Source organism: Heptranchias perlo, chromosome 9, assembly GCF_035084215.1.
Source record: "Heptranchias perlo isolate sHepPer1 chromosome 9, sHepPer1.hap1, whole genome shotgun sequence".
Lineage (NCBI taxonomy): Eukaryota > Metazoa > Chordata > Chondrichthyes > Hexanchiformes > Hexanchidae > Heptranchias > Heptranchias perlo.
The window spans coordinates 65,765,631-65,785,003 of record NC_090333.1 but is presented as its reverse complement, the minus strand read 5'-3'; the positions used below and the strand labels follow the sequence as shown (position 1 = coordinate 65,785,003).

At 42.7% G+C, this 19,373-nt stretch overlaps 1 protein-coding gene across 1 annotated transcript in view; it reads left to right on the top strand.

Moving 5' to 3' along the window:
* The first annotated feature begins 419 nt into the window (after window positions 1–419).
* Window positions 420–19,373, top strand: part of nuf2 (UF2 component of NDC80 kinetochore complex) — a 48,774-nt gene continuing 29,820 nt past the window's right edge. Inside the window, exons 1-6 of the mRNA XM_067989750.1 lie at window positions 420–480; window positions 5,253–5,328; window positions 7,236–7,362; window positions 9,136–9,210; window positions 9,899–9,975; window positions 16,842–16,903. Coding sequence (XP_067845851.1) covers window positions 7,240–7,362; window positions 9,136–9,210; window positions 9,899–9,975; window positions 16,842–16,903 — 337 coding nt within the window. The 5' untranslated portion in view covers window positions 420–480; window positions 5,253–5,328; window positions 7,236–7,239. The remainder of the gene's footprint in view (window positions 481–5,252; window positions 5,329–7,235; window positions 7,363–9,135; window positions 9,211–9,898; window positions 9,976–16,841; window positions 16,904–19,373) is intronic.

Genomic DNA, 19,373 nt, shown 5'->3' with positions numbered 1-19,373 from the left:
AGTATTCCTAGAGGTTTCATCATATGACCTCATGCCTCCCTCAACCAGCCACCCCCCTCCATTTCCAAATGTTTTTTTATAACTAATAAATGAAAGTGTTCAAAGAAAATGAAGAAAAAACACGTCCTTTTTGAATGTCCTTATAATTTTACTCCTGGGTTGCTCCCAGCAGTTGTCCAGGAGATTAATCTTTGAAATTCCTGGAGGGTTGGCAACCCGAAGACACGTTCGGGGCTTCACATCTGCCTGCTGGAGCACCGTTAAATTTCCGATTTTTATAAATTCCGAACGCATCTCACTCTAAACGGATAGAGATGGAGGAAAAATGAACGACGGTTGACAGAGGAGCAGCATCTTCGCCACCCTCGCACGGTCCGAGGTTTGACGTCTCGGCTGGTCGAGCGTGATGAGGTCACGGCGCCGGGGAGTTGACGTTGAAAGCGCCAAATTGAATTTTTGAAACAACGGCGGTTGGGGCAGGTGAGCGCGAGCGCTGTCCCTCGGTCAACATCGCAAAAGAGCAAGGTTTGGGGGGTGACTGTGATGGGAGTGCAGGCGGGCGTTGTGTTTGAGTTAGTCTGGTGCCTCCGTCTCCATGTAGAAGTGTTGGGTAGTTTAATTTGGGATCAAGGACGGGGTGTGTGTGTCTCCCCGTTTGAACGTGAATGAATTCTGTCAAGTGTGGCGACGCTGGTGCATTTTTCTCTTTTTGCGGCGCTTTATGTTATGTTGCAGTGCCTTTTGCAAAGAGCTTTGGCAAATACTCTTTAACGGCGACATTAGAAATCTTTGTGTATAAAAATGGAGTCCGCCTGCTCGGTTGGGCCGAGGTGACATGACGTTACAGTAGCAATGATTCCTGTCGGTGATTTAGCTGCAGTTTCGAGACTCCAAAAGTCCCCTGGCTGAGAAACCCCATTGTTTATTTGATGGATAAGTATTTAAATGCATTGGTGAAGGAGGTTTTTTGAGAACACTGAATGTGAAATGCAACAACAGCAATATGCTTCTATATAGTGCCTTTAATATAAATTTTAAAAATGTCCTATAGTGCTTCAAGGATGTGGAGCCAGGGAAGGAGAAATTAGAACTCATCCAAAGCTCTGCTACCTGTATCCAGACTCTCACCAAGTCCTGTTCACCCATCACCCCTGGGCTTGCTGACCTACATTGGCTCCCAGTCTGGCAATGCCTCAAATTTAAAATTCTCATCCTAGTGTTCAAATCCATCCATGGCCTCACCCCTCCCTATCTCCTGTAACTTCCTACAACCCTCCGAGATCTCTGCGTTCCTCTTGTGCGTGCATCCCTGATTTCCATCGTATCTCCATTGGCAGCTGTGCCTTCAGCTGCCTAGGCAGTAAACTCTGGAATTCCCTCCCTAAGCCCCTCTACCTCTTCTCCTTAAAACCTACCTCTCTGACCAAGCTTTTGGTCACATGTCTTAATATCTCTATGTGGCTCGGTGTCAGATTTTGTCTGACAATGTTCCTGTGAAGCACCTTGGGGCGTTTACTACGTTAAAGATGCTTTCTAAATGAAAGTTGTTGGGTGATCAAAAGCTGGGCTGAAAGAGGTGGATTTTTAAAAGAGGGAGGAGAGGTGGAAGGGTTTCGGGTGCGATCGCAGGAGTGGCGTGTTCAAGAAGGATGGATGACTGGAGGAGGTTACAGGGATAGGAAGTGGTGAGGCCTCGAGTGGATTTAAAAATGAGAATGGGAATCTTAAATTTGAGGCATCGGGGAGTAGGGAGCCAATGTGGGTTACTAGGGCTGGGTAATGGACATGTGGCACTGGACATGTGTGGCAGAGTTTTGGACAAGTTGGTGTTTATGGAGAATGGGAGGCTGACAAAGACAGTGTTGGTGTAATTGAGTCTGGAGGTGACACAGGCATACGAACAAACCCGCTCAAACCAGCCTTGCAGATTGCGATAAAGTGGGAATTTCTATAAAGCAACATAAATCAAGGATGGTTTGATGCATAACAACCTTTTATTTGTCTAAATTTATAACAATATCTTAAAGTGAAATGTAGTATATCAAAAATTAATGAAAAATGCTGCAAAGTAATTTTTTTTGGTGGAGATCAGAAGTCATCAATCTCTGCACTGTCCCTTCTCTGTCTCGTCCCAATTTTAAATGCAGTCTGGTGGATACAGCACTTCATCAGTATTGGCCATCTTTCTTTCACATTTCTGTTTCCCATCCTTGTTCTTGTTTTTTTTTCCTGAGTCCTTCAAGATGTTATTTTTTCCAAATTCCAGAAACCTGAGATTGAGAAATGCCATGCCTCTGTGCGATTAGCTATCGAATCCTCGGTGTTAAATTTTGTCTGAATACGTTCCTGTGAAGCGACTTGGGATGTTTTACTACGTTAAAGGCACTATATAAATGCAAATTGTTCAATTCCTTTGCACTGTTCAGAAAATCCAGTTGCACGTACATTAGCAAGTCAGGCGCTTTTTTTTGTTGAGCCACCTTGAAAAGAAATTCGACTTCCACACAACACTAACAAACATTGGCGAAGACTGTGAACCAGGCCATACTGGTTTTTGGCATGTTGACCAACAAACCCAATCACATTGAAAGGTGAAAGCCTCAGGTTCAAATGTGAAAAGTCTCCTTAAAGCGGTACTTCTGCGTGCCACGCTTACACATTAGCGGAATTTGCAATAAAAAAAAACTTCACAGTAGGAAGTATAGAGGACAAAACAGGGCTATAGAAATGGTTGCATTAAAACTGGAATTGCAATTAAGCAAGTTGCAAATAAATGGGTACAACGGTATAAGGGTTTCTGTGGCAATGGGGCTTAAGTAGGGGTGTTGTGGCAGTGGAAGAGTGCTGTCTTTGTGATGGTGGAGATATGGGGCCCGATATTACCATGGCGGCAGGGGGGCGTACCCACGCGCCCGGTGAAATCAGTCTGCCCCGCGTGCAATCGCAGGCTGATTGGATCCACTTACCTCTTGTTCCAGGTTCCCCGCTGCTGAGCTGCGCGGCGGGCGGACTGCACATGCGCAGTAAGGTCTGTCAGCTGGAGGAGCTTTATTTAAAGGGGCAGTCCTCCACTGACTGATGCTGCAAGAAATAGCAAAAATGACAGCATGGAGCAGCCCAGGGGGAAGGCTGCTCCCAGGTTTAATGATGCCTTACTCCAGGTGTCATTGGATGGGGTGAGGAGGGGGGGACATAGATCTTCCCCCCCTGGCGGGTGGGAGGAAGCAGCCTGCCTCTGCCACCGAGAAGGCCTGGCTCGAGGCGGCAGAGGAGGTCACCTGCACCACCAACATATCGCGCACCTGCATACGGTGCAGGAGGCGCTGCAATGACCTAAGTAGGTCAGCCAAAGTGAGTACACTTACTCATTCCCCTACACTCCGTCTGCCACATCACCGCCCCCACCCCACATCTCCTTCTGCACTGCCAACACAACTCTGTCCCATTACTCCTCACACCCACTCAAACCTCATCCTCATCTTACCTGCACTTACTCACCTCGCCAGTACTCATCCTGCCACTACCACTCAACCCAATCCTCATTCAATCTCATGGCTCTATCTCATACTCACCCTCTCATGCATCTTTTTCACGGTCAGCCTCACTCAATCTGCCACTACCTGTGCTGCAGCCACAGGGCATGCATCACATATGTGCAGTAGGTAGCGTAAGGCAAACGTGTCGTGAGCATGAAGGGGATGCACAAGTGCGTTTGAGGGTTTGTCATGGTTTTTACTTTTATTTAATTTCTGAGCAACTCACATTACATATTAAATTGGCACCACTACTGCCACGTCTTTGCGAATCTTGTCTGGTTTGTGCAATAATGCCTTTTCCTGAGTATCACAATGAAGACCCACACCTGATGCCACCCATTGTGTCACTGCAGAGTGGGTGTAGGTGTATTTGCAGGGCTCTTTTGTGCAGACGACTGAGAGACGTTGACGATGTCCCCGGTGGCACCCTGGAAGGATGCGGAGGAGAAGTTGTTGAGGGCAGTGATGACTTTGACAGCGACCGGTAAGAAGATGGTGCTCGGGCCAACCGGAAGCAGCTCGGCATGAAGGAGGCTGCAGATGTCCACGACTACATGTCGAGTGACTCTGAGCCTCCGTGTGCACTGCTGCTCAGAGGTCCAGGAAGCTGAGCCTCGGTCTGTGGACCCTGTGGCGAGGGTGGTGCTCTCTGTGATGCATCTCTCTCTGTGGTTGCCCTCCCTCCTGCTGTGCAGGTGGATGTGTCACAGCACTGTGTTGTGGAGCTCCACGTGTCAGAGGTAGACGGCGAGGCTGGTGATGCTGTTCACCCTCCGAGGAGGTCATGACTGCAGCTACGGCGGCCCCCATCCGGAAGATGTACATCTGAGGGGGTCCGCAAGATAGGTAAATGTGTCTGCACACCGGGGTAAGTGTGCAAGTTGGTGAATTTTGTTGTTAGGAGGAGGGTGGTGGACGCCAAACTTTGTCCAAGGTGACAGAGTGGCCTCCTTGCAATGAGTGAGGGTCTCTTCTCTTCCGCCCCACCCCAGTCAAATGGACCTTTGCAGCTGCCACAGGCTGATGGCTGCAACACGTCCATTTCAACTGGGAGTGTTTCCCCCAGTACGGGAAACAGTCCCAGTTGTTTGTAAAATCCCAACCCTCCTAAAATATCACATTAATCAGGTCTGTAAACGACCTGAAATACCAAAATAAATACCTTAAGTGGCACCCCGCCGGCTTTAATTGCCGGCGGGAGTCCCACATGCGGGGGCTGTGCGCGCATGTCAGCGTGTCTGTGGGGAACCCGGAAATGGGGTGGGTTGGAGCCGGGCTCCCGACCCACCCCAGGAATCCCTGATTTTCGTAGCCCCCCCACCCTGCCAGGAATGCACCCGATCGCGGGTGCTAAAATAGAGCCCATGGAGTTTGTAGTTCAGTTCAGGGTCAAACAGGACTCCAAGGATACAAATAGTCTAGTTCAGCCTGCCAGAGCAGCTGTGGGATGAGGGCAGAATCAGTGACAAGGAAGCTGACTTTGCAGTAGGGGTAAAAGACGATGGCTTCCGTCCTCTCTGGTAAACGTTATTGGTATGTAATGCTTTGACAGATGATGTTTTTAATTCTGTAACTTGTATCAACTTATTTACGCAACAGTAAGAAAAGTCTCTGATGCGAACAGGACTTTTGAACCATTGAAGCTCATCTCTCCAATTAAGTATAGTATGTTAACTCTTCCATTTTGTCTGTTTTAATTGTTCTAACATTATGCAGGTACCTGTACAGTAGAAGCAACGTGACTCAAGGTTAAGACTGGTAAAGCCGAAAAGAGGATCTGAACTTAGAACAGGTGCTGTGGTATTCCAAATATTTATTTGATCTTTGTTTTGGTAATGAATTGCCAAAAAATATTAATATATTCACATTTGGCTGCAGAAGTAGATTTTTTTTTTTGTTGGTGTCTCAATTTTAATTTTTGGGAAACTTTTACTCTGCAGTCCAGTTTAAAGATTAACATAAATGCTAATTCTAACCAGTCACTGATTGCTAGTGAGAGATGTTTTCAATTGTAGAGATCTGCACCAAATGCATTTTCTGTAAGGGGTATGTGCAGCTTCAGTGTTACTGATTCATTAGTTGGGTGTGTGGGTATGTTTTTATTAAGTGAGACAGTGAGGATGATATGTACTTCCTTTGCAGACCTTGCTGTGGCAGGCAATTTTCCCTCCAAGGCATTTGAGTACATCTGTCATTTACAATTCAATTGGACCTCAGCAAATGTTTATCTACCAGATGCCTTGGTGTGAATGTATTTGCTATTTATGGTTAATATAAAGTCAACAAGGAGATTTACAAATAATGCAAGTTAATCTAATATTCAGAGTTGATATTAACAAATCCATTAGGACTTGAGCTAGGCCATAGGTATTAGAGATTTTGTGTAGATTCTCATTGGCAACTTAAAGATGCAGTAATGTTTATGAATGAAGTTTCTACCCATAGCTCTCTAGCCCCTGTTTTATAATTTGTGTATCCACTGACTGGACAGAATTTTTTTTAATGTTAATGTACACCATTAAATATCTCTTTGTGATGGCCATTGATCAAATTTGATATGCTCATCAGCAGGACAAGCTAATTTTATCAACATTTAATCATAGACAAAGCAGTTAAAATGACCGTCTTCCTCGTTAATCTTCCCCATGTAATTGAATGATCCAACAACCAAGGGCAATCATAGGTCGCAGGACTTTCCCTGTACAGCTTTTATGGTAGCCTTGTGAGCTTGGTGATCTCAAAGGCATCTTATTCTAGATTCTCTCCTGTGCTTTTTTTTCTCCTTGCTACTGTCAGCACCCGTGTCTAAGTTGAGCTCGACATTTGCTATTTGTGCTTCGTCATTTTGGATAAAACTATCTTTGGAACTGGAAAATTAACAAAAGTTATTCGACTCAAATTTTAGTTTTAGAATTCTTTAGCTGAATCTTGTGATTCTAGTAGCAAAGGATAAAAACATAAATGGCATATGCTTGACACTGCAGACCTTGCTGTGGCAGGCAATTTTCCCTCCAAGGCATTTGAGTACATCTGTCATTTACAATTCAATTGGACCTCAGACTTTGTTGTCTGCAGTGAACAACTTCCTATGCTGCATAGTGTTACAGCTGTAGAAGGCAGTCACCTTTAAAGCTTGTATGAAATGCAGGGCATTTATCATGGAAGAAAGCACTGCTCAATCCAATACACTGTTTGGGTGAAACCTCAAGAAACCAGATTGCAATCCATGGTGGATGAATAAATTGGAAGAAGGTTAACTTTACCTTCAGTGTGGTTTTCCTCTTTTTATTGCAGTATATCCTATGTATGCATGGTTTGATCCTTCTTCTCTGGAGTCCTTGAACCTTTATTATTTTTGTCTGTTAAAATCCCCTAAACTTTCTGCCAAAGAACATAAGATAGAATTTACAAGCCTTCGTACATAGTCTCAAAGATCTTAGCCAAGTGAAGCTATCTTCTGACATGGTGAAGGTGTTGGTGTTCTATGTATTTCCCTCTTTTGGACGAGGCTGTATTCGTTTGTGTGAGGGTGATCATCTGTGCTCAAGAATGAGAAGCACTATATTAAAACATTATCAACTGTCACCATAGATTTAGAGAGCAATTATGGTCTCTTACTCCGCAACAGTACAAATGTTATATAGACTGGTACTAAACAAGGCTAATTTGAATTCTAAAATATAGCTGTTTTCTTGATAGGCCAATGGAGGGGGAGAACAGACTTGGATATCCTATCTGCAAAGTTGAGTATGTTGTGAGTTTTTGTCGCAAACACATTTTAAGTGGACCAGAAGCTAATAACTTCACGAAAGCTGACCTATCAAAGGTAAGCATTTTACTACTTTTTAAAAACTTTTATAAAGCTGACCACCCATGGTGTTGCTCATACTCAAGGATGCATTGTTTTATAAGGACAGGAGTATTATACAATGTAATGAACATTATATTGTATAATATTGTTCTGTTGTTATGGTGGAGTTATGTTCCTTTTGGGCTAAAAGGTCTAATTGCTATAAACACACTCCTGAAGTCAATTGGAAGCTAATTCTTCCTAATGTCAGTTAGTGTGCACTGACAGATGTGTACAAACTGCTGATTCCTCCCTCAGGTCAGAAAACATAGCACTTAGATGACTGGATTTTTTTAAAAGACATTTGTGCATCCATAATAAAATATGATGTTTGAATTGTCACTTGTAAAATTTTAAATATATCCTGCTCACAATTAATTAGAGGTTTAACTGTTGCAAGGAGAGGTCCTAGGCTGTGGAATTTGGGGAGGGTGCATATTTGGAAAGAAGTTTGTAAGAGATTTAAGAGTGAAGAAAGCATTTTTTGATTGGATGCTAGAAAATAACATGTTTTCCTTGCCTGTGCAGGATAATAAATAAGTGTCACAGCTACATACATTTTGAGTTCTCAGTATATACTGAGAACTTGCAATGTGTTACAAAATACAGAGATGCCATTTTGAAATTTGGCATAGTTTTAAAGTCTGTTGCATTCTCGGTGAATGGTCAGTTTGGTTTCCTATTGTAATAAAGTTTTGTAGAATTTTTTTACAGGCATTTCTAAATGCAAAGTCTGGCCTGGGCATTCAGATAATAACCATACCAGAATAGTGGTCCCGATAGAAGCTGAGAGATTGAATATGGAGTGGGAAAAGTCTATTGCTGAAGCATTAAATAAACACATGGTGACTTCAATTTTTTTTTAAAACTGGGTGAATGCACTCTTCCATATTTACGTAATGGATGGGGATAGGGCTTCTAAATTTTTGTAATATGACATTTCTATCCTGGAAAACATTATTTTTCATACAGTATTATATTATAAATATATTTAATACATGACCATTCCACTCCAGCTGCTGCACTTTGGTTTTCTTCTTTCATTTTGCATCTATAACAGTCATTTACCTGAAACCTGATATTTACTTACCTAAGCTATACTTACCTGGTTTATTAGCTAAATATCACAGCTATGCTGGTGCACAATTCAGGAGTGTGATGGAATACTCTCCACTTGCCTGGATGAGTGCAGCTCCAACAATACTCAAGAAGCTCGACACCATCCAGGACAAAGCAGCCCATTTGATTGGCACCCCCATCCACCGCCCTAAACATTCACTCCCTTCACCACCGGCGCACTGTGGCTGCAGTGTGTACCATCCACAGGAAGCACTGAAGCAACTTGCCAAGGCTTCTTCGACAGCACCTCCCAAACCCGCGACCTCTACCACCTAGAAGGACAAGAGCAGCAGGTACATGGGAACAACACCACCTGCGCGTTCCCTTCCAAGTCACACACCATCCCGACTTGGAAATATATCGCTGTTCATTCATCATCGCTGGGTCAAAATCCTGGAACTTCCTACCTAACAGCACTGTGGGAGAACCTTCACCACACGGACTGCAGCAGTTCAAAAAGGCGGCTCACCACCACCTTCTAAAAGGCAATTAGGGCTGGACTTGCTGCGATGCCCACATCCCATGAACAAATTTTTAAAAAATGCTGATATTTTTCCTGGATTGAAAGTGTAGCATTTGAGCTTAACTACTTTTGGCATATTAACAGAATTTTTATTTTTGTTTCAACAGCCGGAAACTGTACAGCGGTTGTATGTGAGAAGTCTACAGATTATCTTTGATGCACGACCAGATTGCTTCTACATGGTTAGTAACAAGTTGGGGAGAATAGCAGGCAAAATGATGACTATAGTGTTTTTGTTCTCCACTTCTGCACATACATCAGCTGTAATGTACTGGTAGGATTAACTGTAGTGTGGCTTCCCAATGTAAGAAGTAAAAATTGACAATTTTACATGAATTGGCATTTGTTTACTCTCCCAGATACTTAACTATGGACTTGAATACATTGATCCTCCTAACCTGTTACAGCTGATCCTGGGATACAAGTGGACTAAAGCCATGAACTCAGCTAAATCAACCACTTTTGAACAGTTCCTTGCATGGTCACCAAAGGGAGCTTCTGTTATATTCCACTTTCATTATGAAGAAACAAATTTGAGATGAATTGTTGATATTTAGAACCAACTTAAATTCTTGCAGAATAACAACATATGTTACAAGTGATGCCATCAAATTCATAGAACATTTGAGTTGTATGAATTTTTTTCTTTTTCTGTAACATATACTCAGTTATTGGACTCTTGATTATGGCAATACTAGATAAAGTGCTCTTAGTTCTTGACATCGACATCAAAGGACATTTCCTGTTGCATATAACCGCCTTCTATAGGCCAACTTCTGAGAAGTGTGTTATGAAAATGGAATGTATTTCAGTATATTTTTTTAAAATGCTATTTTGTAAGATGTAAATAAACTTCTGTTTTGTATATAGATGCCTGGAGATGAAAATATGCAATATCCTCAACTTTCTGAGGGTTTTGTCCCAATTATGAACCTGTATGTTTGCATGTAAGTATCAGAGCAGTCTAGCGAAAAAGGCATCTTTGGTATATGAGAATCAAAGGTGAAGTTTGTGGATCTTGGTTGCTACACAGGTGGACTGTCAGAAGAGGTTCTCTGTTAGCGGCAATTATTTAGTATGTGTATTTATTGCTTCATTCATTCTAGTTGTCATTTAAATATTCCTTACTGATCCACTTTCAATCATTTTTGAAGAACACTGAAGATACTTAATTCCAGTTAATGTGCAAGTCTCAGCATTTAATCATTATCAGATCAGTGGTCGGATTGAATTGATAAGTAGAGACAATATAAACACATTGATCAGGGCTTTGATGCAATCTCCAATGCAAACAGGATGAATTGATTTGTACAAATAGAATGAGTTTGTGCAAACAGATCTTGCGTATGTAATTACTTTTAGTGACTTAAACCGAGTTTGGATTTAATGAAATCCAAAATCTGAACACTGAAAGTGGCTTTGTTTAGATTACGTGGAAGGTGTGGGTATTACAAATTTTGGGTCTGGCCCAGATATTCTCTCTGATTCTGTGACACTAGAGTTGCAGCCCCTATGTTCTGGAAAGTACCTTTACTGCTCAATATCTAGTTGAATGATGGCATGATGTGGAGACCGTAGCAATAAGAACCTTCATTCTGTGGACTAGCGCAAATGTCCCATCTTTCGGAAGATGGGCTGTCAAGCACTCTAGTGAGATGACCTGAATTGTAAACTAACCAAAGGATTGATTTTTACGTGAAATGTATGAATCAACTGAATACAATTTTCATACCAAGATTCAATCAATTTCCTTTTGCTGCTTTAATCATGGAAAAACCAAAATATGTGATTTTGCCTTTTAGATATGGGCCCAACTCTCTTTACATTTTAGTAAGTGAACTCCTTAATGTGGAAGCGATGGGCTGATTTCCACCCACCCAATCTGGGGATGGTAGCATAGTGGTTATGTTACTGGACTAGTAATCCAGAGGCTTGGACTAAAAATCCGGAGTCATGAGTTCAAATCCCGCCACGGCAGCTGGGGAATTTAAATTCAATTAATTAAATAAAATCTGGAATTAAAATACTAGTATCAGTAATGGTGGCCATGAAACTACTGGATTGTCGTAAAAACCCATCTGGTTCACTAATATCCTTTAGGGAAGGAATCCTGCCGTCCTTACCCGGTCTGGCCTATATGTGACTCCAGACCCACAGCAATGTGGTTGATTCTTAATTGCCTTCTGAAATGGCCTAACAAGCCACTCAGTTGTAAAATCTTGCTTAAAAAAAAAGTCACAATAAGAATAAAACTGGATGGACCACCCGGCATCGGGCCACTAGGCACCGGACACGACAAAGGCAAACCAAGCCCAGTCGACCCTGCAAAGTCCTCCTCACGAACATCTGGGGACTTGTGCTAAAATTGGGAGAGCTGTCCCAAAGACTAGTCAAGCAACAGCCTGACACAGCCATACTCACAGAATCATACCTTTCAGCCAACATCTTCAATCACCATCCCTGGGTAATGTTCTGTCCCACCGGAAGGACAGACCGATCAGAGGTGGCGGTACAGTGATATACAGTCAGGAGGGAGTGGCCCTGGGAGTCCTCAACATTGATTCTGGACCCCATGAAATCTCATGGCATCAGGTCAAACGTGGGCAAGGAAACCTCCTGCTGATTACCACCTACCGCCCTCCCTCAGCTGATGAATCAGTCCTCCTCCATGTTGAACACCACTTGGAGGAAGCACTGAGGGTAGCAAGGGCACAGAATGAACTCTGGGTGGGGGACTTCAATGTCCATCACCGAGAGTGGCTCGGTAGCACCACTACTCACCAAGCTGGCCGAGTCCTGAAGGACATAGCTGCTAGACTGGGTCTGCGGCAGGTGGTGAGCGAACCAACACGAGGGAAAAACTTACTTGACCTCGTCCTCACCAATCTACCTGTCGCAGATGCATCTGTCCATGACAGTATTGGTAGGAGTGACCACCGCACAGTCCTCTTGGAGACGAAGTCCCGTCTTCGCACTGAGGACACCATCCAATGTGTTGTGTGGCAATACCACAGTGCTAAATGGGATAGATTCAGAACAGATCTAGCAGCTCAAAACTGGGCATCCATGAGGCGCTGTGGGCCATCAGCAGCAGCAGCAGAATTATATTCCAGCACAATCTGTAACCTCATGGCCTGCGTATTCCTCACTCTACCATTACCAACAAGCAAGAGGATCAACCCTGGTTCAATGAGGAGTGTAGAAGAGCATGCCAGGAGCAGCACGAGGCGTACCTAAAAATGAGGTGCCAACCTGGTGAAGCTACAACTCAGGACTACATGCATGCTAAACAGCGGAAGCAACATGCTATAGACAGAGCTAAGCGATTCCACAACCAACGAATCAGATCAAAGCTCTGCAGTCCTGCCACATCCCAGTCGTGAATGGTGGTGGACAATTAAACAACTAACGGGAGGAGGAGGCTCTGCAAACATCCCCATCCTCAACGATGGTGGAGTCCAGCACGTGAATGCAAAAGACAAGGCTGAAGCGTTTGCAACCATCTTCAGCCAGAAGTGCCGAGTGGATGATCCATCTCGGCCGCCTCCCGATATCCCCACCATCACAGAGGCCAGTCTTCAGCCAATTCGATTCACTCCACGTGATATCAAGAAACTGCTGAGTGCACTGGATACAGCAAAGGTTATGGGCCCTGACAAGATCCCGGCAGTAGTGCTGAAGACTTGTGCTCCAGAACTAGCTGCGCCTCCAGCCAAGCTGTTCCAGTACAGCTACAACACTGGCATCTACCTGACAATGTGGAAAATTGCCCAGGTATGTCCTGTCCACAAAAAGCAGGACAAATCCAATCCGGCCAATTACCGCCCCATCAGTCTAATCTCGATCATCAGCAAAGTGATGGAAGGTGTCGTCAACAGTGCTATCAAGCGGCACTTACTCACCAATAACCTGCTCACCGATGCTCAGTTTGGGTTCCGCCAGAACCACTCTGCTCCAGACCTCATTACAGCCTTGGTCCAAACATGGACAAAAGAGCTGAATTCCAGAGGTGAGGTGAGAGTGATTGCCCTTGACATGAAGGCAGCATTTGACAGAGTGTGGCACCAAGGAGCCCTAGTAAAATTGAAGTCAATGGGAATCAGGGTGAAAACTCTCCAGTGGCTGGAATCATACCTAGCACAAAAGAAGATGGTAGTGGTTGTTGGTGGCCAATCATCTCAGCCCCAGGACATTGCTGCAGGAGTTCCTCAAGGCAGTGTCCTAGGCCCAACCATCTTCAGCTGCTTCATCAATGACCTTCCCTCCATCATAAGGTCAGAAATGGGGATGTTCGCTGATGATTGGACAGTGTTCAGTTCCATTCGCAACCCCTCAGATAATGAAGCAGTCCGAGCCCGCATGCAGCAAGACCTGGACAACATCCTGGGGGTCACCGTTGACCAGAATCTTAACTGGACCAGCCATATAAATACTGCGGCTACAAGAGCAGGCCGGAAGCTGGATATTCTGCGGCGAGTGACTCACCTCCTGACTCCCCAAAGCCTTTCCACCATCTACAAGGCACAAGTGAGGAGTGTGATGGAATACTCTCCACTTTCCTGGACGAGTGCAGTTCCAACAACACTCGAGAAGCTCGACACCATCCAGGACAAAGCAGCCCGCTTGATTGGCATCCCATCCACCACCCTAAACATTCACTCTCTTCACCACCGGCGCACAGTGGCTGCAGTGTGTACCATCCACAGGATGCACTGCAGCAACTCGCCAAGGCTTCTTTGACAGCACCTCCCAAACCCGAGACCTCTACCACCTAGAAGGGCAAGAGCAGCAGGCACATGGGAACAACACCACCTGCACGTTCCCCTCCAAGTCACACACCATCCCGACTTGGAAATATATCGCCGTTCCTTCATCGTCGCTGGGTCAACATCCTGGAACTTCCTTCCTAACAGCACTGTGGGAGAACCTTCACCACATGGACTGCAGCGGTTGAAGAAGGTGGCTCATCACCACCTTCTCGAGGGCAATTAGGGATGGGCAATAAATGCCGGCCTCGCCAGTGACGCCCACATCCCATGAACGAATAATAAAAAAAAAACCTCCTGGATGCCCCTGCACGAAAACCGTTCTAATATTACAGGTACACACATTTCTAGGAGGTGTTGAATGGCGCTCATTGTCTCAAAATAATCCGTTATGTGAAAATAGACAATTCTGAGATGGCTGTGTTGACCCTTTGGGAACTGAATCTAACCTCCTAGCGACAATGTAATATAAATTGAACCAAAATCCCTTCCAGGCCAAATAGGTAGAAAACTCAATGTTACAGTGGATGTGGGGTATATTGCTTTCAACCCTCATGGCTTGTACTCCTATGCAGCTTAGCTCAACCCCTGTGCAGGGACCTGTTAACAATAAGTGACAAGCTTCATTTATAGCCACAAAGACCCTATGAAGAATGTTTTGGCTAAGCAGTTATTGCAATGTGGTAGAGGACATTAAACTTGATCTGAAAGCTATGGTGCCTTACGTTTTGTAAGATATATAAAAGTCAAGAACAGAAAGACGAGAAGAAAACTTTAGAGCCATTGAAGCTCATCTCCCTAGTACCCTAACTCTCCCAGTCTGGCATCCAGCTATATTTTGAATACCCCTCATGCTTTTGTGTCTGGTATTATGTCTGACAGTTTAATCAAAACACTTAGCATCCTTTTGAGCAAAGAAGCTCTCCTTTTAGTTTATCTGTTTTAAGTTTACTTTCCACTAACTTTAAATTTAGGTCATTTGGTCCTACTAGCTTGACTTTTGAAATGCAATCTATACTATTTAATATTTTATATATCTTGCCAGCTTGAACTTCTCTACACTTTCCTCATAGTTCATCCCGTTTATATTTGATACCATTCTTGTTGCTGTCATCTGCACCTTCCATTTCATTCATATGCATTGTGTAGCACGGTGACCAAAATTGAATACAGTGCTACAGGTGTGTCTGACTGTTACCTTAGCACAAACATTTGTGAACTTGTACTCTACTGTTCTGGCTATGTACCCCAATATTCTATTTGCTTTTTAAAAAAAAATCATCACATTATCTGGACATTATAAATGGTGTGTTTACTAATACTCCCATGTCTGTTTCTAAGTCTCCCTGTGCTAATTCTATTGTAAACTTATGTTGCACATCTTTATATCTTATCACCATAAAACATAATTTGCCACTTGTCTGTCAAAATGCTTCTGCAAATTGTTAACTGCATCTTCTGTCTCCACTACTTTCCCAATTTTACTATTGTTTGTAAACTTGACAAGCTTACAATTGGTTTTGGCATCCAGGTTGTTTACGTAGATTAGAAAAAACTGCGGCCAATGACCACTGCAGGACTCCATTCAGCACCTCCTCTGCCCCCAGTCTGACTTAGCACCTCAAGAGTACTCTTTTCTGATTTTTCATTTTTATAACTGCTTTCTGAAACATTAAACTAACTAAATCAGAGTTCCATCTACTTCATTTGTGATACTCTTAGAAGTAGTGGTTTATCAGACACTGCCCCATAAACACCAGAGATGAATAAGCAGTTATTGCTATACAGGGACTCCTCTTGCCCACTCTTTTTTAAAAATGGTTTCCATTATTTCATCTGTTATTGATGTTAGGCTAATGGACCTGTAGTTGCCTGGATGAAATTTTCTGCACCCTTTTTAAATAGAGGTATTGTGTTTGTTCCAGTTCCAAGGAACCTCATCTGTGCTCAGTGATTCTTTTTTATAAAGAAATTTGTGCCCCATAAATTTCCTCCCTATTCTCCTTCAGCGCTGTAGGATATATGCTATCTGGTGCAGAGGATTTATTAGTTCCTAATGTTTTTGTCTCTACTATGCTGGTTGGCAAATTATTGCAAACATTTATCCGAGTTAAGTTCTTCTGAATATCTGTTTTAAACTTTTCATCAATTTAAATTTATATCCTCTGAACTGACTACTCTGTCTTACTTTATTGTTTTGGTTTTATCTTATCTATATCATTTAGTATTTCATATGCACCCCTTAACCCCCTTCTTTCTCGACTGTAGAGCTTGAGGTTTATTTAATGTTTCCTTCAAGCTCTGCTATTTATTTTAAAAGGGAGTTTTTGCAGAGGTAACTGACTTCACTGTAGTCATATGTTGGCAATTTCCTCACTGCTTCTCCCACTCCACCGCCATAACTTTGGTGGAAGTTCGCCAGAAACGCCGTTTACGCACGTAATTTGGATTTCTGCTGCAGTTGCGGTGGCAAAGTGGTAGAAGCCCTGAGGGAATTCCCAGTGATAATATTGGTCTTGGCTCTTCACCGCTAGGATCCTGGCAGTCACTTAGCAGGATGGTGGAGTTTCTTGGTGTTATTACACAAGTCCCCGCTACTGCGGTAGTGGAACTCATTACCACAAGGAGTAGTTGAGGCAACTAGCATAGATGCACTTATAAGGGAAAAAGGATTAGAAGGATATGCTGATAGGGTTAGATGAAGTAGGTAGGGAGGAGGCTCGTGTGGAGCATAAACACTGGCATGGACCTGTTGGGCCGAATGACCTGTTTCTGTGCAGCACATTCTATGTAACCACCTTGACTTCTAGTCAGAAAACACTACTGTGGACATAGTTACTCTCTGGTAGGTATGTGCTGACTGAAACATTAATTGTATTTTAAGGGACTAAACTAAATGTTTTATGCTAAGCAGGATTTGACTTTTGCAGAATTGGTTTTAATCGCATTTGCATTGCAGCAAACTGATGTTAAATAATTTGTGCTGGATTGTTGCTGAGATGCCATAACAGTATCCAAACAATTTTCTGTATATCTCTCTCTCTTAGGCATAATTTGATATCACTATGTGCAATTCCAAATTTTGAGATGGTTGACCTCCTGAACCCTAGTAAGTTTTCTACTTTTCCAAATTCATTTAAGTTCCAAATTCAAAGAAACATGCTGAGTGCAAGCAGTCCAAAATCCTATAAACCAAAATAAGGGACTTTAGACAACTTCATTTCCCATAATTACTTTAGGTTAACAGCCATTCTCGGGTTGTCGATTATATGGATTATTTGTCCATACAAGTACATTTGCCACTAACAGTAAATCTCAAAGACACCACTCAGCTTGTCTGTCTGTATTGAACCATAATGTTAAGCTGACTAAATTGATCAGAATTACTCCTGAACAGAAAAGCACTAACAAAGGAGAGAATGACAAAAGGGAAAATGAAAAGGTTAGGAAATAAGTTTTTTAAAAAAGCAATTAGGATGGCGAAGAGAAACTACGAAATTAAATTATCAAGGAACATAAAAAGAAATAAAGTATTCTACAGACACATAAATAACAAAAGAAAAATCAGGATAGGGATAGGGCCACTAAGGGATAGACACGATAAACTCACAGGTAATGACAACGAAATGGCAGAAATATTAAATAATTACTTAATCTCCCTGGTAAATATTGAGACAAACATGGTGGGCATGACATTAGTTGAAGAAGAAATCAAAAAAGATATAAACACATTTAAGATAGAAAGGGGGGAGATAATAAACTAATCAAACTTAGAGAGGATAAAGTTCCTGGTCTGTATGGATTGCATCTGTTCATATTAAGAGGTTAGGGAAGAAATAGCAGAGGCACTATTACATCTGCATAAAAATTCATTAGAAAAGGGAATAGTGCCAGAGGACTGGCGGACAGCTAATGTGATTCCTATATTTTAAAAAGGGAGATAGAACCAGTTCAGGGAACTATAGACCAATTAGCTTAACGTCGACGGGAGGAAAGATAATGGTATCCCTGTAATAAAGAATAGTCAGCACTGATTTCAAAAGGGAAAGTCATGCTTGACCACCGTTATTGAATTCTTTGAAGAAGTAACAAAAAGGTTAGACGAGGATAATGTAGTAGATGTAATATATTTGGATTTTCAAAAGGCCTCCGATAAGGTCACCTGACTCCATAGTTGACTCATGATTGAGGTCAGAGCATATGGGGTCAGGTGAGAAGTAGCAGAATAGAGAACAAGCTGGCTACAAAACAGAAGAGAGAGTAGGGGTTAAAAGTAGTTACTCAGACTGGCAAAAGGTGGGAAGTGGTGTTCCACAAGGATTGGTGCTGGGACCACTGTTGTTCACCATTTATATAAACTATTTGGAATCAGAAGTACAATTTCAAAATTTGCGGACGACACCAAATTGGTGTAATTAATACCAAGGAGGACTGCGACAAAATACAGCAAGACTTTAGTAAACTTTCAGAATGGATGTGTAATTGGCAAATGAATTTCAATATAGATAAGTGTGAGGTGTTATCTTTTGGTAGGAAGAATAAGAGGGCCACATACTGCTTGGATAGTAAGAGTCTAAATGGGATGGAGGAGCAGAGAGATCTGGGGGTACAGATACGCAAATCACTAAAAGTGATGCAGGTTAATAGCCATTGTTTTTAAAAAAAAAAACAAACCAAGCACTGGGGTTCTTTTCTAAAGGGATAGAATTGAAAAGCAGAGAAATTATGTTAAACTTGTATAGAACTTTGGTTATACCACACTTGGAGTATTGTGCATAGTTCTGGTCTCCATATTATCGAAAGGATATAAGAGGCACTGGAGAAAGTGCAAAAAAGATTCACGAGGAAGATATCGGAATTGAGAGGTTATACCTATCTGGAAAGATTGAGCAGGCTGGGGCTCTTCTCTCTCTAGAAAAGAGAAGATGGAGGGAAGACCTGATAGAGGTCTTTAAGAAAGGGTTTCGTAGGGTAGATGTAGAGAAGATGTTTCCACTTGTGGGGGAGACCAGAACTAGGGGTCATAAATCTATGACAGTCACTAATAAATCCAGGGAATTCAGGAGAAACTTCTTTACCCAGAGTGGTTAGAATGTGGAACTTGCTACCATAAAGAGTAGTTGAGGCGACTAACGTAGATGCATTTAAGGGGAAGCTAGATAAGCACATGAGGGAGAAAGGAAAAGAAAGATATGCTGATAGGGTGAGAGAAAGGAGGGAGGAGGCTTGTATGAGCATAAACACTGGCATAGACCTGTTGGGCTGAATGGCCTGTTTCTGTGCTGTACATTGTGTAATTGTCAGTGCATATTCGTCTAGATTTGATTGCTGCTTGTCATGATGTCTGGCAGATCAGGCAGTTGTTTGTTTTTTGGCTCCTCTTACAAGGATCTTTCTCATCTAAATTCTGTACTACTGTGGTATAGTCCTGTAATGTGGCAAGATGTAAAATGAAGAATATAGGTTACCTACCTCAAATGATGGCCATCCTCTGCATACTACAGTCCCACACAACCATCTTCAAGTCTTGCAAGGTGTATGTTTTGTGTGCATGCTATTGGGTAGCTAGTAGTAACTAT